The sequence below is a fragment of the Scomber japonicus genome, chromosome 22, assembly GCF_027409825.1.
Source record: "Scomber japonicus isolate fScoJap1 chromosome 22, fScoJap1.pri, whole genome shotgun sequence".
NCBI classification, from domain to species: Eukaryota; Metazoa; Chordata; class Actinopteri; order Scombriformes; family Scombridae; genus Scomber; species Scomber japonicus.
This window is the reverse complement of record NC_070599.1, coordinates 11375249-11400880: the sequence shown is the minus strand read 5'-3', so window position 1 is coordinate 11400880 and position 25632 is coordinate 11375249. Positions and strand designations below refer to the sequence as shown.

Here is a 25632-nt window from a genome sequence, read left to right as displayed (position 1 = left end):
GTATATTTCTGAAGACCGTATGGAAGAAAACCTGCCAGCGAGCAGGTTATGTTCACAGAGTCAGTTACCATGGTGACCGACTCAGAGTTTCACTTACCTCTCTTTCTGGAACGGATAACACGGAGTTTCTCTCATCTCAGGGTTAACATACTCTGAGTTTTCCACTTAACCCGCTTTCTGGAATACCCCCCAGGTGTAAGTAATTCAGATAAGTGCGTGTTCACGGCTTTCTTACATAGACCACTCGATCGATCAGAGATTTACTGATACAGATATGGGAAAAACGCGTGGCGCACACCTCTTACCAAGTGAGCAACAGCTTCAAGTGGAAACTAATGAAACATATATGTTAAAAGAGAAATAAGTCTGATTTAATTAAACTGAGAGAGTGTATCTTTGACTTTTGTAACTGACTTCTGGTATAAAGAGTGTAAGGAAATTGATATGTTTAAGAAGCTTTCATTAGAACCTATCTTCTTTGGGTGTTTAGCCCACTGCAGTGAACCTTGTTCCCCCCTCACTGAAGTTGCTGCAGGTGTTGCTGTTTAGTGCGAGGGGATGTATCCTCCTTCACTGGATATTGGACATTGTCCCTACTATCTCGCATTGGATCAGGAGTGTAATGGAACTTATTCCTTTTGAAGCATCACGCTTTTGGTTGAAAAACAAATCTTTTAATTTCCTCAACATTTGAACCCAGGCTTTTTAGAGGGGTTTAAGTGACTTAGCTTGGTCAGAAATAACTGGGTAGTCACTCCTAATTAGTCATTACTGAGAAATTATGCCTGTTGACTCTTGACGCAGTATTTTGTACTTACCTTCTGCCTCTTTGTGATTGAGTGTTTTTATGTTTTGTTTGTTATAACTTATTTTGTCTTTTGTTTGCTTTGGTTTTTTATCTTCTTTTCTTTCTTTTCTTTTCTTGTATTTTTCTTTTCTCTCTCTTTCCCCCCACACGTTTTAGTTTGTTTCTTGGTTTCCTGATTTCCTGTTTGTGGAGAGAACGTTTTTGTTCTGTCTTTGTTTGTAAATGTCCAAGTCAATAAAAAAGAATAATTTCAAAAAAGCGAGAAGTGGAAGTTAATGTTACTCAAGATATTTACCATAAAGAAACATTTACAAACATTTATCAACAATGCAAGAATATACTACAACCATATGTGCAAATCTCTCTCTCTTTCATTTTTTGAACCAGTTAGCTGCTGACCAGTTTGGCGCTGGGTAGGTTGCTTACAGGAGGTTCATCTGGGCTTTTTCAATAAAAAACAGCTGCCTGTTGTGACTGCAAACAAAGCTGTTGGTGGTGGTGATAGTGACCAAAAAACAATAAAGTTGTGGGTCATAAAACCAAACAGAGCTAAAAGGAGGCGTAGCAGTAATTCGGTGGGTTTGTCAATACCAACAACTCTTTCATATAACACATAATCATTTGATCCCTCATTAAAAAAATCATAGAAATGTTATATCATGAGTTTTCCTTTCAAATGACAATAAGATAACTGGTGATTCTTAGAAAAATAATTAACATTGACAGATAATATGCCCCAATCATGATGATCAATAAATGATTAAACACAATCATATTTTTACACATTTATTTTGATACTCAACTTATTAAACTTACAGTATATTTTGAGAGTAACATTCGATATGCTTAAAACAAAATCATATAAAATAATCTGCATGTTGTAAAGCTTGCATATTCCATTATGTTTTTTTTTATTTGCAATGCCATTCACTTAATGAGTAGAAGAGTTTTAAGACCTCGTGAGTTTGTTAGGTTTATCTAAAAAGAATAAAGCAAACACTCTTTTTTGAATGTCATGCTTTTTGCAAGCTGCAGTTACATTTCATCTTTTTAAAGTAAGTGCAAAGTTTCATTCTGATTTTTGTGAGACAAACAGGTAGTGGCACTGCAGTCCTTGTTTTATGTACATTTTGTAGCTTGTCAGTCAACATTCAGTATTTTCAAAGAACAGAATGACAGACTGAAAAAGTCTCTAAACTAGAGTAGATATATTTACATAAACATTTTGCTTCCTCCATGTTTGGACGAACAAATTATGTCCTCAATCAGATGTATTTATTTGACCTTTGACCTCATCTGTTCCAGTGATAAACCAGTGTCAAAGAACCATTCAAAAGCCTTTTAGTAATCAACTATAAAGAAATGTTAAATTATGTCAGTACACCAACAGTTGTTATTTTCAAACTTGTATGGATTAATTTCCCTGACATCACCTAAACACAGGTCCTTTCTACTACATGGATTCAAAAGAGCTTCTATCTATTTTGCCACGTATAGTACCTCTAAACTAAAAGGGTACCTACCAGTAAAAGGGGTCTATCCATTCATATATGTCTGCCTAACAAGGCATTATCTATATCCAGTCCTGAATATTTAACCTTCTTAAACAACAAACCACTTTTGTTTGAACTGTATGCCATATAATCTACAGCACCTACAGTAATATTTACCACTGAACAACTACACTCTAATGACTGGTATCTAGTTAAAGGTTTGTGCTTTCAAGACATTCCCTGTATGGAAAAAGCAAGGGGTGTGATACTTTATCATGGCCAGAGGGAGGCACTGTAGGCCCATCAGAACACAGAACCCCAGCGCTGATAAGGCAACATACAGTACATTACCACAGGGTTGGAGGACATGAGGTAAGTGGTACATACATGAGAAGCCACACCCGTTTCATCCTCAGTTACCCCAAATTAGAGTAAAACAAAACTAGTAATATGATCTTTCTCAGGTCCTAATCTATATTTTTTCCTCATATAAAACCATTAGCACAAGGGATATCCAAACTTGCCATTGCAAAATCTATACATCCAAACAGCTCAAATCATATTTCAAATATTTCCGACCTCAGGAATGTAAGCTGGATTTTTAAGACAATACCAGCAGCCTTGTCCAATTGTCCCTCCTCTTGACTGACAGCCTTTCCGAAATGGTAGAACCTCTGAAAGTCTGAGATACCATGAGAACAGATAATAGGACAAGGCCATTGAGACACAGTCAAGATGAGCTCAAAATAAAAGGAATCCAAATACTACTTGATTGAGCTCCTATTTGTGGCAAAAAAAACTACACAGGAATGAACAGTTCATGAAGTCTGTTCTCATCCTTACTTTTTCCTTCATGGCTGTATCTTTTTAGTGGAAGACGTTCGATTGCAGGAGGGGTAATAAGGCACAACCCCTCACAAGCTCAAATCAATGATGATGTGCTCAAAGATCTGTGTGTTTCCCTTAAAGCTAGAGGCAAAGATGAAGTCTCTACGGTCAGTGGAAACCACAGTGAAAGACCGCGGTGCCTGGATGTATACCTCCTTGAAGCGATCAAAGAGTTTCTTCTCATCATCCCACAGGTACATCTGTGAGAAGGTGTAATCACTTCCCAGGGCCAGGTAGTAGCGGTCTTTGAAAAAGAACGGCTGGAGAATCATGGAGCCTCTTGAAGGTAAAGCCTGAATCTCTGCAAACTGTTTGGGACTCCACTGTAGAACTTTGGAGTCACCAATATAGCGCGTCATAGCCAGGTAGAGGTCCTCCTTGATCCGGAAGTGCTTCACAGCTACTACATCCTCCATATTGGGGATCTCGCCATGTAGGACAAATTTCTGGTTGCTCCGGCTCCACTGGTAGATTACAGGCACCTGTGAGCGGCTTGCCAAGATAAGGTGGGCCTTCCCATCCAAGTCCAAGAACTCTGCATCTGTGTCACGGTACCACTCATGCAGCGACTGGTAGGAATAAAAACCTTTGTCATTCCATTTGTAGAGAGTGGACAGGCCTGCCTTTGAGCTGTCAGCAATGACAAAGAACCAGTCAGAGCCAATCTGGAATGCCTCAATGTCATTGGGTTTGGATATCTTGGACACCTCAATTTCCTGGAACTTGCTGAACCTGCTTTGATCCTCATCGAACTTGTAGATGTGGGAACCACCAAAGAGTTGAGCAACAATGACAAATACCTGGTCCTGGATAACAAGTGACTTGCAACCCACAATGGACTGACCTGAAAAGCAGGGAAAATAATAATAATGATAACAATAATGATAGGTGTGATTTATATAGGGCCTTTCACAAACCCAAGGATGCTTTTCAAAAGATAAAACAAACAAAGAAATAATAATAAAAATCAAGGTAAATAAAGGGACCATAAACATGAGTATAAAATTCAACTAGGGTATTATGAAATAGTTTGTCAAGACACTGTCATACCTGTTATGTTATCATAAGTCCTGAAGTTCATTTCTATGTGGTCCCACTGGAAAATCATACAGCTCTCTGCACTGGGAGCAGCAATAGCCACATAGACATCATCCTTATAGCTGAATGTGTCAACAGACAGAGACTCCGATGCCACGGACTGATGAAGGGCGAAATCTGCAGAGAGGCATATTCTAAATTACAATCAAAGATACATTCAAAGGTAACATTTTCCCCTTTACTTTATACTGCTTGCTGTAAGTCACATGTAAGTTGGCTGATACTGATGTCAGCTAGAGTAGAGACAAGGCCAATTGGCTCAGGTGTTTCTCACCCGTTGAGATGCACTCATTGTGCAAGCTGGCCATATCATTGAGGCGCTTGTCCTTCAAGTCCTCAGGTCCAGCACACACGACATCCGACACTGTGGCATTGGTGTTCTTCAGCCACATCATCAGCCATTTGGCACGGCAGTCACACTCAAAGGCATTACCTCGCAGGTCCCTGTAGACGATGAGAACTGTATGTTATTACAAAAAAACTAAAGTAGACAAACTAAAAGCCAAGTAAGAAGATATTTTTGAATTGAATGCACTGCACTACAGATAAATATAGTTGGTGAGTTGGAAAAGTGAGATATTGAAAAAACAGAAGACACAATACAACTCTGGAAAAACGATTCTGAATTGTGAGGACAGTAAAGGACAATCCACTATTTACCCCTTATTTACAACTTTTAAATGAGTAACATACTTACAGCTCTATCAGTGAGTCCAGGTCAATGAAGAGATCCCTAGGAAGGGCTTTGATGTTGTTGTTTGCCAGAGACCTACATACAACAGCATTGAATCATAAGGTCTACAGCTAATGTTACCAAGTAAGAGTGTAATTGTACTGCTAGCATCAGAAAAAAAATCTCATATGCAGTGTGAACATGTGTAGATAATACACACACTAAAAACGTGCAACCTGCTCTGTATTAAAAACATTTTCAGGAAATAAATATTACAAAATATTTATTGTAATATTTTTGTAGGAAATCATTTAAAATTTTGAAACATACAAGTGCGTCAAATCCCTGAGTCCTCTGAAGGCATATTTGGATGTAGTCTCTACCTTATTACTCTCAATGAACCTGTGGAAGATAATAAAACATAGTGGATTTAGTGAGTGAGTTTGGGATAAGGCAGTTCATTGAAATGCATACTGTAGCAATTTGAAAATGCTGAGAAAAAGTCAGTGTGTAAAATGAATAAAGTGTTTGTTATATTTCATCACCTTTGTCACATTCATAATGTTGCATGTGGCTAATCATACAGTGTCTCTCAAGATACATGAAAAACATCAATACAGTCAGTATTTAATAAGTATAATGTATTTTGAGCCAAATGTATGCGAAAAGCACCTGTTTTTGTGAGTGAGGGGGGAGGGAACATGATCAAGTCACCTCCTTGTAGTGATATTGCACCCTCAGAAATACAGCTACAATTATCCAGTTTTATGAAAATATAAACCAAATATTATGGTGACATTCACACATAAACACAGTTAATACATATTCTGCCAAGTAAGATTTTTGTATTACCACTGCAAATTTACATTTTTAATGAACAGCAATGAAACTGCTTCTACAGCTATGAATGCTTATTGGTTTGATAAGGATTTCAATCACAAAAATGATGTCAAATTGATATGGTCAACAATAAATCAAGCTTGGTGATTAAACAGAAGTTGCTCTACAGTATATAACCACATTTTCCAAAAAGGCCCACCAACTGTACTGATACAAATTTGTAATCTTTTGAATAGAAAGTATGTTTTAGATATGGGTCTAAAGATTCTCTCTGGTACAAATTAACCACTAGAGGGCATCCAGTGTGTACTTTCCTGCCCCTTTCACTTATGAAGAGACCAACATCCAACCGCATAACCCCAAGTCCATGAAAACATTCCTAGAAGACTGTTGTTAGTGTGCATATGTATCCAGCCGCAATGTATTAAATTAATAGAGCAAGCGCAACATGTTTAGTTATTACACACAGAATGTCTTTGTCCTAATGTGAAGAAAACAATAAAATAACTTACAGGTATTCCAGATGTGGAAGGCCTGAGAATGCATCATCCCGTATAGTTGTGAGAGAATTGGAATTCAGAAGCCTGTAACGAATCATGAAATACATTTTAGCAAATGCTGGCTGCTAACATGCTGTACTGTTTTATACTTCTTTCTGAAAAAATACAAATTTACAAATTGTGAATTAGCTTGCTTAACAACAACACAATACATTCAGTAACCAAAATAGCACCAACTCCAAATGCTCTGACTCGAATTCCCAGTGCCAACACACTTGTGAAATCTAGACTGGAAAGTTTAATAATCATACAACTTGGTTATTTTTATGGCTTCTAACACCATATTAATGCAATCTGTTAGGACTAAATGTAATAAACTACACATTTTACCAAACAAACATTATACAACACACATGGGTTCCCTGGCCTCTTCTATTGTATTAAGTTATTACTCCTCATATAGTGAGAATGTCATTATTGCATAAGTGATACAAAAGTAAAAAGTAAACCATGACAGCAGCTGGACTCTAACCATGAACTGTAAATCCTAAAGTGTCATCACTTCGGTCAAATGCTCTGTACCTGCCACGCCTTTGTTTATTATGCTGACTTCACAGCAATCACTACAAGAAGAATAAGATTAATGGCTTATTTTAAGTGCAGGGTAGCTTGGGGTTGCTTTGAAAGCATGACTAGATTTCCATTGTTGTGCTTTGATTTATATCCAGATTATATCCCTGGCAATAGGTTCAAAATGCACTTAAATAATGCAACAATACAGAAGATTTCCCGGCACATATCTATGTTTCAATGGAATCAAATTAATTAATTCATGTTACTACATGCCGAGACATTAGTATAACATTTATGTGTAATGTGTGTTTTGTGGTGTGTATTGCAGTTTAAGACTATCACCATTGAACTACACAGTTTGATGAGGCAATAGAAACATCCACAGCTGACAGTCACAAGTTGAAATCTGAATTTGAAATGACATTTGAAAAATCAGTTTATTTATTTATTTTCCAAATAGAGGCCTTTTCTACAAGGTAAGGGTGACCCATGAAATCTTATACAGAATGAGAAGCAGTTGAAATACTCTTACAGTAGCTGAAGAGATGGCATGTGAGAAAACATTGCCTCTTTGACCTCAGAGAAAGTCCCATTGACGATACTCCTGAAAGAAGAAGAAGCAGAGATAAACATAAAGAAACACGCCTGTAATACCTTTCAGCCTCAGCTCATACATACATACAGGGTGTATGTTATAGAACAGCCCTAAGGCTACTGAAATGAAACTTAATAAGGCGATATTTGTGTATATTAAAAACACACGCATTGCCTATTCATGTATTGTTTAATAAACATCATACAAGAAGGCTACTCACAAAGAATTGATGTCGTTGGGGCTAATCCTGGGGACATAATTAGACCCGACGCAAATGATAGACTCCTTGGAGCAGCTGCATGTTGAAGGACATCGGAAAGGCTTCTTCATATGACCCGGCTGAGACAGGCAGCACAGCGACACAAAAAATAATGCCCAAATCTTAAGAGTTGGCAGCATCTTTCTTGCCGGGCTTGCATGTGTGAGGTTTTCTGAGAGCACCGATCGAGGCAGATGGCACCGCGCGTTTACACCCTGCACCATGAAATGCTGCACTGGCTCCCTGACATCAGCAAATCAGCTGCAGCTCCCCTCCGTCCACTTTAATTATTTATTAAGTCAGAGCTACGGTCGGGTAACTGTTGGTTAAACAACCATGCGCCATACATCGAAAAAAAAAGCCAATAAGCCTGGTTCTGGCGATCTGGTAAAGCGTGTGTTTCATATGATGTTGCTTTCAAAGACGCATCTTGTATGTAGACATGGACATTTTTGGACATGTGTGGTATTTATTAGAAATGCAGTTTCTATTCGCAGATACTACCGCATGTTAATTAGATCCCTAGATTTATACAATTAATAGGCTTCAATCGACATCAAATACATACATATTAAATTGTTTTTTTGGAAATTTTGGCACAATTCTAACAGTGACTTTACAATCCAAAACATATTTCAAAAATGTCATGTGGGAGTCTGTCGATGAGGCCAAACCATTTGACTCATACCAGGGAGTAATGTATTCTTACACTGGAACATTTTTATATATAGTAATCTATACGCCTCCTCCACATAGAGGCGCATAACTGCAGCACCATGGACAGCGCCTCTGTGGCGGTCCACGCACAGCTGCTTAGCTCTTAGAGAGGTACAAAACTAAATGTAATGGTGATATGAGTAATGGTGTATGGAGTCTGTAATGTATGATTGCACATAGAAGCATATATTGACATAAGGCCAGTGTCTTTATTAAACTGATACAAGAGAAATTCTGGACTCAAGTGGGACAGAAGTATTCTTTACATCACTCACAAACTTAGTTTAATAAGAAAAGCAATTTATCAAATTTAATTTCATTATCTGAAGGAATGTATAATGTGTTACCTAGTATTTGTGTGTGTTACACCACTAGGATGTTTTTTTTTTCATTTATCAGGGATGCAAACAATTAGAAGAAAGCTGGCATTGGTTGCATCTTCATTGCCTTCATTTGTCAATTTGGTGTGAAGCCCTCCAGTTTTGGTTCTCTAGTTGTTCCCATTTTAGGAAATTTCCTATCATTATTTTACCAGACTTCCAAAAATGTAGAAAATTGCTACTGATGCATGGGAATTATGAGTACTGAATACACTTTAAAAATGTATATAATACCAATCTAGATGGGTTTAAGCCCTGTATCTGAATGCTTTTCCTGTATCTGAGGATCAACAGGATTGTAGTTACAATTAATTAAAGTTAAACTTCTCTGTATGTTGAATTAAGTCTGCTTGATAAATGTTTAGATCTTAGACGTTTAATAAATGTCCAGGTCCATAATAAACAATGTGATAAATAAGCTATCAAACCAACCAGGTGCAATATCCCTACTGGTACTGTGTTGGTAATCAAATGGCCCTGTTGGTACTCTGGTTAACTGTGGCTCCATTTGCCACACATCTTCTAATCTATGGCATTTTGTACCACTCTGATACTCCATCATCACTGCTGCTGAGAGCCAGGAGCGAAGGCCCACTTGTCATCCAGCAACATCCCCGGGTTACTTGAGGCTTATGATTAAGTGTGTGGCATGCAGATTCAGGAGGGATATTTTTAAGAGGCAGTCTATTTTGGTGAGGATGGATGAAGGTAAACAATTATTTGGGTTTCAGGGAAAAACAAGGCTGCAAGAGTCTTAACACCAAGACAGCACTTCAATGCTGATGGAAAAGCTAAGTGTCATGATATTATCACAGTTTCATTTATCTGATCTTCCTCTTGGCAATGTGACACTGTGACAGTGATAACTATTGAATAAAACAGCTAATGTGTACGACGTTTTCTGATTTACACACTGCAGCAAAGTTGATCAATAGCAGGGGATCCTTTAAAACTGCCGGCACAAAAAAAAGTGTGTCTGACTCTCCCCACTCCCATTTCATCTCTGCAACGTCAGCAAAAGATAGGGAAACACTGCTAAGTCATGACAGGGAATGGAGGGACACACACAAAAAAAGCCCCCCATAACTGACAGCATATTGTCATAGAGTAGTGTGCCAAATGCAGAAGCAGTCATCACCATCAACAGCTGATTATTTCTTATTTCTGACTGAAGCTGATGAGGTGCACTTACGCTTTTCAGAGTGCTGCACTGTACCAGCACTGTCACACTGCACTGTGTTTTTCCACTATATTTTGTGAAAGCTTGAGTACAGCTTGGGAACAGTGAAAGTGTGCTGATACAGCACCTTAATCTCTCTGATGTCAGCCCAGATTTACAGGCTGTTGGGAAGATTGGTCCTGCATTGGCTCTTGCTACCATGTTTGTATTCTGACCTAAATTACTAATTGTAGTTGAAAGCCAATATGTGTTGTAATGCATATATTACTGTACCCAAGCACAGGTGTAGCAGTCAAATCCATACATGACAGCTAGTACTTCCAATTCTGATCCACTCACCAAGTTTTTCAAAGAGCAATCAACCTTAATAAAACACAGCAGATGGAGGGGAGGGCGCAGGAAGAACTTGGACGGTGCAGTATCGAAATATAGATTAGTCATCAGTCAGAGAGGCTTTCGTGGGAGTCTATTTTTGTGCCTCAGGGTACTACCTGCTCTGCCTCCTAATGATTGAGATCGGAGCGCAGAGGGAGGCAGGACTTAAGAAAAACCTCTGAAATGTGTAAACATGTAGGAGACTGGTGTGATTAAAGATCAACTCCCCTGATGACAGTTTTCTGCTGAGGGAGAATCCTAATCCAAAAGGAATATCCAGTAACTACCTTTAAGAGATACGAGTACATACAGTACAGGTCCTTACTGAGACTAATAGTGAACATTTGCTTTACTTAACACAGGAATGTGTCTGTATACGTCATTGATTAACTGTTACAGCCTGGAAATAAACAAGCTAATCCAATACACAGGGTTCAAATGGAGTTAATGGTTCAACAGCATCGGTATCGCATTACAACACACCGCAGAAGATTAGAACAACACACTACATTATAAAGCTATATTGTTTCATATATCAACCAGTGTAAAAGCCTCATGTATTTCCAAAACAAGTGTGCACAGGTCATGAGTCTGCCTGACATTAGCAAAGAATAGAAGAGGGCTCACAGTCAATTGCATTCTATTGTTGTTTACAAACTGAAGGACTAGCTAGTTTATAGCATATTCCATCCAATAACTGCACTGTGGGGGCTTTAGATGGCTTTAATGAAGAAAAATGACAGAGAAGTGGTAATGGCCATGTAGAGCCGTACAGTAGATCCATAATATTTTATTCTGAGTACAAAGTTCATCATAAAGTGAAGCATAATATAAACAATAATGCATCAAGAGTCTTTGCAGATGCTTTGGTCTAATTTTAGATCAGTGGTATGACTCATTTGTATGCAGGTTTTGTTCTTACATTGTCAACTAATAATAAGTGCACATTCACAGAGGAGGGTATTAATCAATGACATCAGCTTGGGTCATTTTTGTTTATGAGACACATCTGCACACAGTTTGATCGCCAGCTGTTGTTGCTGAGCTCTGTCTTTGGATTGATAATGCACAGCAAGTGCTATTCCACCCGCACACGCACACACACGCACAGGCTCATACAAACGCACACACATATTTCATAGCAGGCTAGAAAGTGCTGGTTGCTGCATGGAGAAAATAATTAAAAATCACTTTATCCACTGGGGCTTCCTTATAAGTTGATTGTTGAATTCCTTTGAGATATCTTGATTTACATGTATACATTCATAAAAATGCACATGCCTATAATAAACAAACAATGCAGTCATGGTTGTAGCGCCTTATTTCCAGTCAGTCACTCTCCAGTCGTGTCCTTCTGGCACATTGGTGGTGATGTGGAACTACTTTCAGCTGCAGTTCCCTCTTTCTTCAGTGTCTTTAGGCACTTGTCAAGCCTTTTGATGCACAGCGTCACATCTTCACGAGTGATGCCCACTGCTGAGGCGGCATTGAGGTAAGGGCAGGGGTACACCTCCGAGTGTGACATAAAGCCGCGGAATGTGTGTCCGCTTATGATCTGCTCCTTGCCCAGTGGTATTACCCTACACACACATGGATGAAAAACAAAGATGAATTACTGTTTTCTTTCACTACGGCCTCACCAAAGCTACTCACTTCTATTATTTAATAAAACAGCAGTACCCTATCACACCTAGTCACTATCTGATGGGCTTGTAGCACTAACTTTACCATTTGCATTTTTCCCCCTCAATATATACACATCTAAAACTAAGCATGAAATATTTAACTCTGAAAAAACAATATATTCTATAAATTCTACAATATATTTCACTGGAAAGTCTGTGGTTTTATGGTTTAAATGCATTTTTAGATTCAAGAGCAAATGAATAAATGAAAGCAACTATCAGAATTTGGCAGCTCTCTATCAAGGACATACATGTATTGTGACAACCCAAATTAAAAAGGAAAGGTTTACCTTGTAATTCAACTGAGGCATTTGTTATCTTTGCAAAGTTAAAAGCTTTCTTCAGTGGAGTAAATCTCTTAACAATCTCGCCAGTTTAAAAAAAAAAAAATCTTTTTAAAGCCATGATGAGAGACATGAAGCCGTGCTGCATGATCAACTGCAAAAAATCAACTTACTGCAGCTTTAAACTTATTCGGAGGTGGATTTCACAGTAAAAACTTTTGAACTTTAGTTGATTTCCAAGTGTCAGACTCTGTATTACTGTAAACAAAACAGACGCTTCTGAAATTTGGCAATGTTTCACCACTGTCAGCGCAGTTTAAACTCACTTCACAATGTAGACCTCGGAAATCCATTTTGCTGGATGGGAGAATAGCTCACTGTTGATGTGAATAAAAACCAACTGCCTCTCACAGCAGTACCACTATGACCCCTTAGAAATTAAGTATTGATACATTCTTTAAAGATTCAATATGTAAGAATTTGCTCCCCCTAACCCTAACAAATAGGGAGCAGCATATAACCTGACCACCACTATCACTCACTGAATATATTCGGCTTTCTCATGGTATCAAAATGCTACAGACATTTGAGCCAGCAGATAATTACAAAGGAGCCGCACACATCAGAAAGCAGTTGCAACATGAATACAATAGTTACACTATAACTCTAACAAGACAATAGTTACACACATGCCCCTAGGGTCGGTGTCAATCAGAAAATGTTGCAGTATTGTGACGCTCATGAATAATCGGTTGATAATTTTTAAATGTTATTAACTGAAATTCTAGCTTATTTGTTTATGATGTCAATCTTGTGATAGTTAAAAGCTAACACCTCTTCATTGACACTGAGGTTTATCACAAAATATTGCATTCATGTCCGGCACTGAAAATACTTCACTTAATTAAAGTGTTATTATTATATACTGCTACGGATTCTAAAGCTTAATGTGTGCCATAAACCTTGGAAGTCAGTGCCTCTTATTAAGTATTCTACTGAGATACGAGGATAAAAGATTTCAGTAAGCTCCACGCTCTGACCTTGGAAAAATGCTCACTTGGAAGAAAGCAAGACAGTCACGGAAGGAACTGTGGAGGCTATTTCCTCTGATGCTTTTAAAAATGCAATTAAGCCATGAGTGCATTAACATCTAAACAACACAAAACAATCATGACAGAATGACCCGAATAAATCTTTTATTGGGGGATATTTTAAATATTTAGATGGTCTCCCATGGTTGGTCAAAAAAAAAAATACTGGAAGGATGACAAAAAGCAGCCCCCTCCTCCGCCCTGCTATGAATTCTGTATTTATGCAGCATTGAGTAACTGAAGCAGAAGGCAACAATGAAGAATTGAGACAAAACTAGCAGCGGGTGCCAGAACATGGCTGTCAAAGCTGCGTCAGAGTTTGTGCCTGTTGTCGCAGTGGGGACGACGTCGCTCTGTAATGGAAACATCCTGCTAAATTAGGAGGCGGCGCTGATATGAAGGACAGTCTAATCATCTAAAGTAGTTTCCGCTCCACCGTGTTCAGCATTTCCATCTGGCTGATTACAGATTTCCACTGGCCATTTTGTTTTGGCAACACGCACTTCGTCCCCTTGGCTTTTTTTTTTTTTTGAGGACGCGGATAAACCCATTTTTAACTGAAGTGATGCGTTGACTCACCTTCCATCTCTCTGAGCTTTCTCCCAACACCCCCCCCCCCCCCCCCTCCCCTCTTCTCCATCCCCTCTCCATCCATCCCATTCCCCGCCAGCTTGTCGCCATGCCCTTTCTGAAGTTTTCATACCTGGCTCCCGACACTTGCCGGGTGAACAGCATGGAGCCCAGCTGAGTGACTGCTTTCTCACACCTGGCTTGGAGACCATCCAGAGACATGGCTGCAGGAGAAAGGGGCCACACCCAACAACACACATAATTACTTCACTAAATATAGGGTGATAAATTAAGCTTTCACAAAAACTCTTAAAAAAAACCCCAAATAATCCAAAATTTATGGACCTGCCATCCTGAAATCAGTACATTGAGCTTACCCAGTGAAATGGGGTTATGTGGGGTGTGAAGCAATCTCTCCCCGTGTGCTGAGGCCAAGCTCTTCAGCTCCTGAGCCAGGAACGAATAAATCTCCTGCAGGACATGTAGACACAAAGAAGAGAGGCATGGAGAGAAGAAACTAGAGGGAGCAAAGGGCCGTACAAAAGAACTATAAATAGTAGTACAATGCTCCTTTCCCACACTGCCACAACCTTATTTTAGCAACAGCAGCCTCGGTTTATTGCTAATCAAGCGTTTTTAACCGCATGCAGACCGGTTCATGTCCAAACCCCTCCCTTCCCTTCCCTTCCCTTCCCCTTCTCTCTTCCCCTGCCTGCCTGCCTGGCTGCCTATACCGTTTCCCTCCAAGCTTCAACACAAGCAGTGTGTTGAAGCAGTGTGGTCCAGTCAGAGTCTTGGCTCACATCACACGTCTACCTCTGGGATCAATTAGAGAGGCAAGAGAGGAGGCGCGCATCCTTTTAAGACAAGATTTTTAATATTTAATTGTTTTTTTTTCTTTTAATGTGCTGACAGTGTGTGTTTGGTGCAGAGTAGAATACACAGACTGAGACTGAGTGAGGGCGAAAGAGGTTCTGGACACAGATGTTATGAGTCGGGGGAAAGGCGGGGGAAGCTGCCCGACGACAAATGGCAGTGTTTTTGTTGCTGTGCTAGGTAACTGGCGCCAGATTCCCCAGTGAAGCGCCGGCACATTAACGGATTCGCTCTCTGCAACAGTGGATGTGTGTATGTGTGTGTGTGTATGTGTGTGTCAGCCTTAGCGTACTCTGCTGACTCATACGTTCCTAATTTGAGGGCATCAAGAAGGAAAACATTTTCTCTGTCATGAGTCAAACACAAACAGCCTTTCAATGATGTCAAGAGTCTCTAAGTGTCCCTTGTTCTCTAATAACAAAGGATGACTTTATTATCCTGAAGGGAGGGGGCTGGGGGGTGGGCTTGTTTGTGGCCGACAGAGTGCATGGCTACGCCTCTGCCGACAATAAGAGAGAGTGTGTGTAATGACTAAAACCCATCCTTACCAAAAACACACATCATCTGCTGATTATTTTCAAAATCTAGATATTTCTCAGATGGTTGAAAATGAACCTGACCAGATAAAATGTCTGAATTATTTAAAGATTTTGACCCCGGGGAGGGAGTGTGAGGAAATCACTCAGTTCTGCAGACACTATGGAAAACTGGTCCGGTACATTAATTATGTATGATGTGGACCAAGAGAAATCAATAAGCCTTGATGGTGTCGGGTCATGCGAGAGGCCAGAGGAATGTCCTATCTTTCCTGCTACGGAGCAGGTTTCCCACTAATAGCCAATCTGGGTACTGTATGCCATAATGTAAGACTGTCCTTTTTAGTGATAGGTAAATCACTTAGATCAGTGATTGATCTGTAATTACACAACCTATTACCAAAGGATTTTACGACTCCAGCATGCCAGAAAACAAGGTGAGGCCTTTCTGAAAAGCCCCACTTTTATTACTTATTTCTGACTCTTCCTGAGATCCCATCATCAAGAGAAACTCATACAGTGTGGTACACTTACAGTACATTTATGCTACAGCAGTTTGAGAGGTGTGAAAATGCTGCAGTGCCTAAATCTGAAGAGGAGGGTGCTGCATTGTGAGCAACTCTGCTTTAAAGCAGGGAGCCACCAGGGGATGTTTTCTGAAACTTCTGGATCAATTTAATCTCTCTTTGCCTCAACTCCTCCTGCGACCAAGCATGCCGCTCGCTCAAGTCGAAAAGTCTCATTTCTCGCTCGGGATGCAGGTAAAGCTGAGGGCTACACACACACACACACAGTCGAAACATGTGATTCACTGCAACTCAATACGACTTATGTAAGCTGTTCTTTGCAGTATTTAGGAGAGAGGTGTCGACACAGCACACACAGGAATGTATTCAGGCTGACTCAAATGAACAATATCTTGGGTACAGCTCAAATGTGTGACTGACACTGCTGCAGTGTTTTTTATTACCAGCCATATTTATCTAATAATATTATCTAAGAGAACTGAACAGGTATCAACACCCTATCTGAATTATGTGTCAAACTATATTTATTTTTTTAGGTGATATGCTCTCACCTTTCTCTCTGACAGGAGTTTCTTATAGCCGCTGGCTCCCAGAGTGAGAAGGGTGATGAGGACATCAAGGGAAGGTGAGGCCGATGCTCGACCTGGACAAAGAAGGTCAAGCAGTGAGTTTAAGCTGTTGCATACTGTAACACTTTATATTATAGATGTAAATAGCTTCTCTCATTAACCTTTTAATAAAACAAACATCACTGTCTTACAGGCTGTGAAGGTGAAGCCTCTTGTATATGTCTATGGCAGACCAGGTATCAGTTTTTGTCTCACTGTTTGTGTGACTCCTGCACAGAGCTTCCCTGACAAAAAGGGCCATTTGAAAGTGTATAGATATGATAATTGGGTAGTGAATTTCAAAAAAATCTGGGTCCCAACCAAAAATTTCTACGTAGCACTGAGATTCAAAAACTGTTGAGTATCAAAAAGCTGGCATCGTATATTTAATCAGATTCACATTGTTTTCTTTCCCTCTTATTTAATTAGTGTTCTTGACTGAAATACTTGTTCACAATCACACCGGCGCCTCTATTTAAGCAAAGGTGATTAAAGCATTGCCATTTAAATCATAACTTCCCTCATTTTAGATTGCACTGTAAGACAAGCAGTTTCATATGTATTTTACTGTTGCCTTTTAGTTTTATGTATATTAAAAAAGGGCCATTTAAGGGATGAGCATTGCAAACTAGATTACAGACATAACAACAGTTGTTTTATACTACAAATAAAACATTAAATAAATAAATAATTTACTTGCTGTAGATGTAAAAGTGCAATTTCTAGACTTAAGGAGAAAATAACTTTAACAGAATTAAGCAATAAAGTAGCACATATACACATCATTACTAGCTAAGTACACAAACACAGCTGTAGCATTGTTAAAACTTGCCTGGGTACATCTTGCTTATCTCCTGAATGAAGGTCTCATCGAAACCTGCTATTATGGCGCCACCTACTGGAACCATGAAGTTCTTGTCCAAGCTCTGTACAAAGGCGTCAATTCTTCCAACACGAGCCCCCTGATGAAAGACAGTCCAAGAAAGATTAAAGCAACCACTGTGTCTGGCACCAGTGAGCAACATACACATGACGACAGTTCAGACTCTTATGCAAATTTATTTGGAGTCTGAAGTGTTCTCCAGTTCGAACTGCAGTATGTAATTACAAGTGAAGACACGCACAAGTATTCTAACTGAATGAAAGATGATGGTGATAATTGGTACATACCTGTTGTATAAGGTGCATGCATTTAGATGACTGCACTCCGTATGCATTGTTAACTATGTGGGGAATGTTATATTTGGCACACATAGCTGCCAGCTCCTCAAGCCTGCAAGACAAGTAGAGTACATGTAATCCTTTTCGTATTTATAAACTGACTATTGCAAAAGTGTTTCAAAAGCTTTACCTGTCAGGCACCCGCGGGGCAAAACAAGATGTTGTTGAATGAACACACAAGACGTTTTCTGCTCCGAGCTCCATAACCTTGTCCTCGCATGCTTCCAAATTTGTCCGCAGCTCATCACCCTCGAGAACATTCTCCACGACCACGGGTTCAAAGCCTGATAAATAATTTGGAGAAATGAGTGGGGAAACCGTGAAAGCCCTCAGGTGTGACTTGTTGCTCTGAGGAAACAACACACTTCAAGTTCTGACTAGCATAAAGTGGGGGTGTTGGAAGGTTGGATATATTTTTTTCTGTCTTCACATAAATTTTGCTCCCATATTTCTAACACCGATCTGTTTTTTGCCATGACCCCCCCTCCGAGTACAGGATGTGAGGGTGACGGGAGGTGCTGGATAGTAGAGTCATATTATCACCTGCTGTAATCATGGCTTTGAAACAGGACTTCTGGTCGATGCGAGGCCAAATAATATAGCGAGCCTTGGGTCTCCGGTGGCGAAGGGTCAGAAAGCACAAAGTCAAGCTCATTCCCGTTGCCATAGGAACTACAAAGCAACTCGCCACGCTGCGCACACCTGAAACACAACACAGAAGGCTTTTATTTTTTTACTAGTTACAGTGCTTCTTTACTCAACTGTTTACTGGCTAAAAAAAGCGAAACCTAAAGTTGTTTTTGGAAAGTGTGATTTTCTGTGTTTGATAAGATAAACACACCTGAGAGCTTCAAGATGTCCAACACAATGGAGTTTGTCAGTTTATTTAGCAGGCTGGATCCTGCTGCTTTTGGCTGAATTGCAGCAATATCACCTGACCGACCGATGCCGTGGATCAACCTGTATGAAACAGCTGAATGTCACAGCAGAAAATCACATTTCTCATTGACCACTAATAAACAACAGTGTGGCTCATTTGCATCAGTGTTATGTGTTAAAGGTAGGGTTGGTAATCCTGTTCAGAAACACTTTTTGTTATACTGGGAGAAATGGTCCTTCTGTTATGAAAGGTATCAATACATTATGGCTTTAGAAAAAGGAACGGAAAAAATCAGAGCTCTGTAGCGGCCACAGGACTGATAAAACCCCGACCAATCCGAGCCGTTCGGTGCGAACAGAAAAAACCAATCAGGTGGCTTCATGTCTAGTTTTGCTTCCGCATACAGTCTACGCCCCGCCCCCCTCTCTCCCTGCCTACTGCGCGCGTGCACAGTCTTCACCTGTCGCTGTTGCCAGAAAAACCAGCACACCTCTCTGCAGAACTACCGAATACGGATGTAATATTTATGTAAGAGCAATGGCTGAGAAAATACCACTTGCACGTCTACTTGTAACGGCTCGTCCAGAGAAAAGGAGAAGAAAGAGAAGCCGGAGGAGGAAAGGACTGCTAATAAAAAGGCTCTGGATAAAGCAAGAGGTCAAACAAGAATCAACATCGGAGTAGCATTTGAGCGGTGGAGACAACTGAGGGATCTGAAGGGCCTGAACAGTGATGCCGAGGTTGCTCTCTTTCTGTTGGACAGGTAATGATTTGTTTTGCTTCGGGGAGGATTTGTTATATATATGTAAGTTTTGCTAACGTAGCTACTTTTGTAGCTTGTATTAGCGTAATGCTAATATTAGCTTTGCTGTGTGTTTAAAACGGGTCGGTGACGCCAGTATTGAATAGATTATACTAGTATATTAATTTTAAAGATATTACTCTACCCTAGTCTTCAGTGTCTGCATTATTATTGTGATAAAAAGACCTACGTATATTGGCTTTTACACGTTACAACTGTGGTGATGTAGCTCATCTATGTTTTCATAGCCATGAGAAGGACCGATCAACCTCGACGCCGTCTAAACACGGATTGATGAGACCTACTCTCCCTCCAGTTCAACTATTGTTTCTGAGTCTCTGTCCGACCGGTGAGTTCAACTTGCTGCTGCTGCTATGAATATGTCTTTGGGATATAAATATCTGTCTTTCATATCTAGCTTTTTCTGTTTTATGTGCCTCAAAGTGCCATTTGAGGTACTTCAGAAAACAGCATTATTGCACATACAATATGTGTTATCAGTGATATCTGCCATATCATTATACAGCCATTGAGTAAATGTTAGTGATTAGATATTTTGAGAAATATGATGGCCTGAGGATAAAACCTGTCCTTCACCTTAGGAGGTCCAGCACTTCACACTGAGTTGTTAACAACAACAACAACAACAACAACAACCATCAACACTAAAATAAAACACAGCTAGCATAAGTTGTACCTCTAACTCTGTGTGGTGTTGGTGGAGTAATTGATCATGTTACAAGCTTGTCTATGGACTATACTCTGGTAGATGCTATGCAGAGAGGATAGAAACAAACTGAGGATCTTCTCAACAGTTTATATCAATCTTTATGCTCCTTTGGTCCAACTGCCAAACCCAAGACTTCTATTTCTACATATAAAAAGTTCTGTGTTTTGTCCTCTGTGAATGAAGGGTAAATGTATGTTGACAGTATTTTCTAATTTTGTAATCTTCACAGAGATGACGTGAGGAGATGATGTTAATTCTTCAACTGGTTTGAGCAGACATCTGTCCCTCCCCCAGCCCAGCCATTACTGCAGCTACCCCCCTCGTTGACACCTCTAGTATGCTACCCACACTAAGCTCAAAAGCATACAGCTTTTGCAGACCCAACTCAGCAGAGGCCTAGGTGAGTTTTCTTACAATATTGTTGTTTGATGAAGAAGTTCTAACATAATTATGTGCAAAATAAATGGGAAATAAAGCTCTAAGTATTCTTATTCTTTGATTATCTCAAAAATGTATTCATTATTGTCAGATGTGTAATTGTGATATTCTTCCTAAAGGTAAATCACTGCCAAAGGAGTAGATCACCACCGCTGACAAATACTCCCTACACACAGCCTGACCTGTCTGCCTTACCTGGAAACACCTTTTCCAATGTGTAGATACACTCATGTTGAAAATGTACATATTATTTATGTAACAATAAAAAGGATTATACCAATTTTGTTGTAATTATTCTGTAATCACTTATTTTTAATGTGGTGGTGAGAAAATATATTGCTTCTGTTGCAGAAATAGTCAAATGAAAGGCATTCATCATTTTCAAATTTTTATTAAAAACTGACAAAATATAAATAAAAGACCAAATTTAAAATGTAAAATGTATACTTCCAGGTGAGGGTTAGAGCACTTTTTTTCTAGATCTGTGGGCATCTCACGGCACTTCCTGCACACACACCATGTAGGTAGACGTGGAGCTGGAGGGCCTGGTGGAGGAGCATCTGCAGGACATCAAACATGAGGCTTGGGTCTCTTGATCTGAAGCAACTGATGAGATTCTTCCAATCTCAGTCGTTCAATTCTAGCCTGTAAAAAATAGTTCATCAAGAAGATTAGACTCTCACCATCTTGTCCTTTATTATTACTAATATTGTAATTTCATTTATTATATTTTTGGTATGTTGCCGGACCAGAGTTAAAAGTTTCATGTGTTTATATTATAGTATTATATTCTTTAACAGTTTATGAATGACAATAAACTCAGAAGTGTTGTGTTCACAGTAAATGGCAGGTCATTGTTTACAGTTCTTGATAATGTTGAGATCAGGAAAAAAGAGGCTATTTTAGAAAGGCTACCTGCTCATCTGCAATTCTTTGAGCTTGCAGATTCTCCACTCGTTGAATATCCTCATCTTGTAAAAGCTCTCCGGTCGCAGTCCGGCTTGCTCCACGTCCTTGACCTCAAGTTCCTCGGCCTCTGCCCCTTGCACCCCCTCTAGCACGGCCTCCTCTGGCTCTAGCACGACCGCGTCCCCTTGGAGCTGAAGACGTGCTCGGTTCAGGACTGTAGCTCGGGTCTGAGCCAGTGCTCTCATCGTGTAAACTCTAACAATGAAACAACAAACATAGCGTTAGCCTAGTAGCATAAGTGTCTAAGTTTTATAGTAAAATTGAGATATTGGCCCAAATTTACTTTCCTAACACTTCTGCATCACCCTGCATAATTGTCAATAAAAAAAACATAGCAGATATGCTACGTGACTAATAAAAACATAAAATACACGTTTGTCAGTGAAAAACACGTAACAGTTATTACAATGTAATTTAGCTGATGGGTCTGAATCCAGCCGTATCCTTGGGGAGATTCAGCAGATTCAGACCCGGGTCCCGGATCTGAATCTGCACAGACTGATGTGCTATAAAACAAACAAAAAACATAATAGTATAGTTTACTTACAGGTAAATGAGACATGAGACTGTTTGGTTGTTGTCCAAAATACTTGGAAATGGCTAGCTCGTAGCTCTCCTCTCCTCCCTGCAGCAGTGTGCGCGTTCCAGTTTGTGGGGGCGTGGCTTGGACGGACTCACTGACGGGAGGGGGAGCAGCGGGGTTGAGCTTAGAGGAGGCAGGAGGAGGTCCTATTTTCAAATCTTGCTAGCTCTCTTGCTAGCTTTCCAACATTACCAACCCTACCTTTAAGTAATTCCTCACAGACGCATCTACGGGCAATTTAAGCCTTAGTGAACTCAGAATGCAGTTGCATAGTGCGTCCACCAGAGAGTGCTGACAAGTTTGTATTTCAAGAAAAAAATGATCCATTCACTACATATCCTGAGTCAAAGTCAACAACTTTTATCTGAAGCTTTAAACTACATCATAATCTTCCTCTGCAGATTCTCATAAGGATGCCTTAGTGGACATAACATGACCCAAGTATGATACTTCAGTGACAATCTGATGACCATTGAGCCATCTCTCTGACAACCACCCAAACTCCAACTGCTGCAAAGACTGAGATGCAGTTAAAAGCTCCAGAGAAAGCTAGTAAGATGAGCTTTAGTGTTTTGTCAATCTGCTTTTTCCCGCCCAAGCCAGAACTTTCAAGCTTAAATGTATTTGTCGGGTGCAGTTCTAAACACATTCAAGTGATCCTCATCAGCTAATCATTCCATTTTTTTAAACTTTAAATCTCAATATCAAACTCACAAATCTAGTATTGGTCAGGCTCTAACACCTCCTACCTGCCCTACTGTACAAGAACTAACCTGTTCATTGACTGGAAATGTATTTCATGTCAAATTTGTACCTGTAATGTCGTCTTGCCACAAGACTGGAAGCCACCCGGCCTTCCCTCTCTCCGACGCCACAGTTGCCGAGGAAGTTGTTACTGTCCATCACAGCCAGCTCGTTCAAGAAGAGCTCGATGGTGCTCTCACTCCATCCTTCCTCTGGGCACTTTCCCTGAAACGCACACATGCAGTGTGAGAAGTAGATGCATGATGTGGTGACCACTTGAGGATACGTGAAGGCAGAGCTGTTGACGTTACCTGCGCGAGTAATTGTCTGATGAGCTGCTCGTGGCCGCGGCGAGCCTGGCATCCCTGTCGGATGTAGGAGGTTGAGACGATCTTCTCACTCAGGGTGAAGTTTTCACCGTTCATCTCTGTCAAAGACACAGCTGCGGTTAAGTGTCCTAGTCAGCATATATTTTGTTCACACTTAAAACTACAAATCATAGGAGCCCTTAGAAAAAAGACATGTACATTGCCTTTAGTTTCTTTTGAGCCATACGTTCAGGCATTAATATAATCAAACCATATAAGCTTTGATTAATTTAAACAGATGGGAAAAAAACAATAATTTCAATGAGTCTAAACATGCACATGACAGATGTTATAGTTGGGTGTGGACACTTAATTAAAACAGAAGGCTTGGGGGAGTCTGAATGACACGCAATCACCACACAAGGAATGCAGGATCCACAATTTTTGGACTTTTCAACTTCATATGGGACTAAAAAGTAACCATCTCAAGTCTACTTTGAAAAATCGGTCTGCCAACTTCCAACATCATATTGCTGGATACCGCTTTAACCTCCTCCTATTCCCATTCTCAAGCACTTACTCAATTTTGAGGTACCGGAGCTTTACTTTAGTATTTCCATTTGATGCTACTTTCTACTTCCACTGCACCACATTTCAGAGGGAAATATTGCGCTTTCTTCTCTACACTACATTTATTTGAGAGGCTTAGTTACTTTTTTTTATAGATTTGACACAATGGATAATAAAGTAAGTAAGCTTTTATAATATGACACATTGTTAAAGATGAAACCAGTGGTTTCCAACCTTTTTGAGTTTTAAAGCAGTGTGTAGTCAGGGTCACATTTCAGATGTCTTTGAGTTGTTAACAGCTCCAACAAGTAGTGATTTTACACTCTTAACTTCTCATTTCAATAAATGTTCAATGATCCAAAAGTCACAAATTACAGAAAAAGTCCAAAACACTAAGAACAGATTTATGTATCAGTGAATAAACTAACTGACTGTATAAAAGAGGCTCCAAAAGTCTAAAACCACTTTCCTATTGGGAAAGTGATCTCAGACTTTTGGACCCTACTGTAGAAGTTGAAAGTAGCTCCACCTCCAGCAGATACAACAACGTTCCGACACAGAAGTATAAATCAGCCTTTACTGTTGTACCTGCTGGAGGTGGACCTACTTTCAACATTTTAACATGCTTCATTACTAATAACACCACTCCTCCTTAACCACACCGGCTGCCTGCCAAGCTGTCAAGCTTTCAAAGTTTCTTGTTAGTGATGGTGATAAAGAGCAGCGGTGGTTTGGGGAAACATTAAAGGTGCCGGCTATCATCCATGTTAGCTTTCTGCTTGATTAAGTGCTTTAAAGTTTAGCAGCATACCATTTAAAGACTAGCACACATTAGCAGGCAACATAGGGTTTTATCTGCGTTAAATAACTTCTTGCTATCTACAGCAGGTGTAATACAATTTAATATAATTTAGGTGTAAACAAGGCATTTGTTCAATTTGCCACCTCATGTTGTTTACCTTGGCAGCAAAGGTGCTAGCAGCTCCGCAAAGCTAAGCTAATGTTTACACGTGAAGAGCCAGGCCCGAAGTAGCTTCAACGTGACTGTTTCGCTAAAACACACAGTTACCACGTTTCTTACCTTTCGGCTTTCATGCAACACCCCTCAAGCTTGGCAAGTCAAACTGCCTCCAAAGCAGTTACGAGGAGAAGGAGGAGGCAGCGTGTGTGGGAAGAGGCTCAGCGGGAACGTGCAGTCACATGACCAATGAGGGCTGATCACGTGACCGAGGCTGTCACCTTGTATTTCACATGGATGTATTATTCGTGGTATTTAAGCATTAATTTATCAGTTTCATTAAACAATGTGAGCTCTTTAGTTGATTCATTTTAAACTTTAGCGGTAATTTCATTTGATTAAAAAAAAAGATGATATATTTGGTATTTTATTCAAATTTCACCAGAAATTTAACAAATTAAAAAATCTATTCGAAAAAAAATCAGATGGAAAATATTAAAATATATTCATGTTTCTTTTTCAGGTGAAACAGAAGCATACATAATTTAATTTAATTTAATAGTTTATATTTAGGAACATGTATGTTTTATTAAGGAATGAATGAATACTCAGACAGTTCAACTTAACAAAAGGCTGTGATACACATAGCCTACTGAAGACTTAAGAAAACAAATTGCATATAAGCACTTGAATCAACTTTTATTAGAATTATTTGCATTGGAGGTAAACAAGAGTTGCTTACATTACATACAGGGTTAATGGTATTTGGATCAACAATAATGCACTTATAATTTGGTATACATGATATTTTAGAGGGACAAAGCTGGAAGGAGCCAGAGTGTATCCTGTACTCAAGTAGGCTACAAATAAAGT

The 25632-nt window shown here is 39.6% G+C and overlaps 2 protein-coding genes across 4 annotated transcripts; both read right to left on the bottom strand.

The window, feature by feature from the left end:
• Nucleotides 1-2374: 2374 nt before the first annotated feature.
• On the bottom strand, nt 2375-8291 carry lgi2a (leucine-rich repeat LGI family, member 2a). Its single transcript, XM_053343837.1, has 8 exons — nt 7689-8291; nt 7406-7477; nt 6313-6384; nt 5291-5362; nt 4985-5056; nt 4562-4731; nt 4240-4404; nt 2375-4033 (listed from the first exon to the last, which is right to left on the bottom strand). Exons 1-8 carry the CDS (start codon nt 7949-7951, stop codon nt 3216-3218), a joined length of 1704 nt encoding a protein of 567 aa, XP_053199812.1. The 5' UTR covers nt 7952-8291; the 3' UTR covers nt 2375-3215.
• Nucleotides 8292-11095: 2804 nt separating this feature from the next.
• sepsecs (Sep (O-phosphoserine) tRNA:Sec (selenocysteine) tRNA synthase) lies at nt 11096-24967 on the bottom strand. Of its 3 annotated transcripts, none has more exons than XM_053343829.1 (12): nt 24883-24967; nt 23235-23350; nt 22994-23148; nt 18619-18737; nt 18321-18479; nt 17908-18061; nt 17727-17829; nt 17389-17518; nt 16500-16591; nt 14387-14480; nt 14143-14233; nt 11096-11959 (listed from the first exon to the last, which is right to left on the bottom strand). In XM_053343829.1, exons 2-12 carry the CDS (start codon nt 23346-23348, stop codon nt 11713-11715), a joined length of 1458 nt encoding a protein of 485 aa, XP_053199804.1. In that variant the 5' UTR covers nt 23349-23350; nt 24883-24967; the 3' UTR covers nt 11096-11712. The 3 variants fall into 3 exon arrangements, with proteins under 3 accessions (XP_053199804.1, XP_053199805.1, XP_053199803.1); XM_053343830.1 differs by having other exon boundaries at nt 24761-24890; XM_053343828.1 differs by lacking the exon at nt 24883-24967 and adding an exon at nt 24036-24170.
• Nucleotides 24968-25632: the final 665 nt, after the last annotated feature.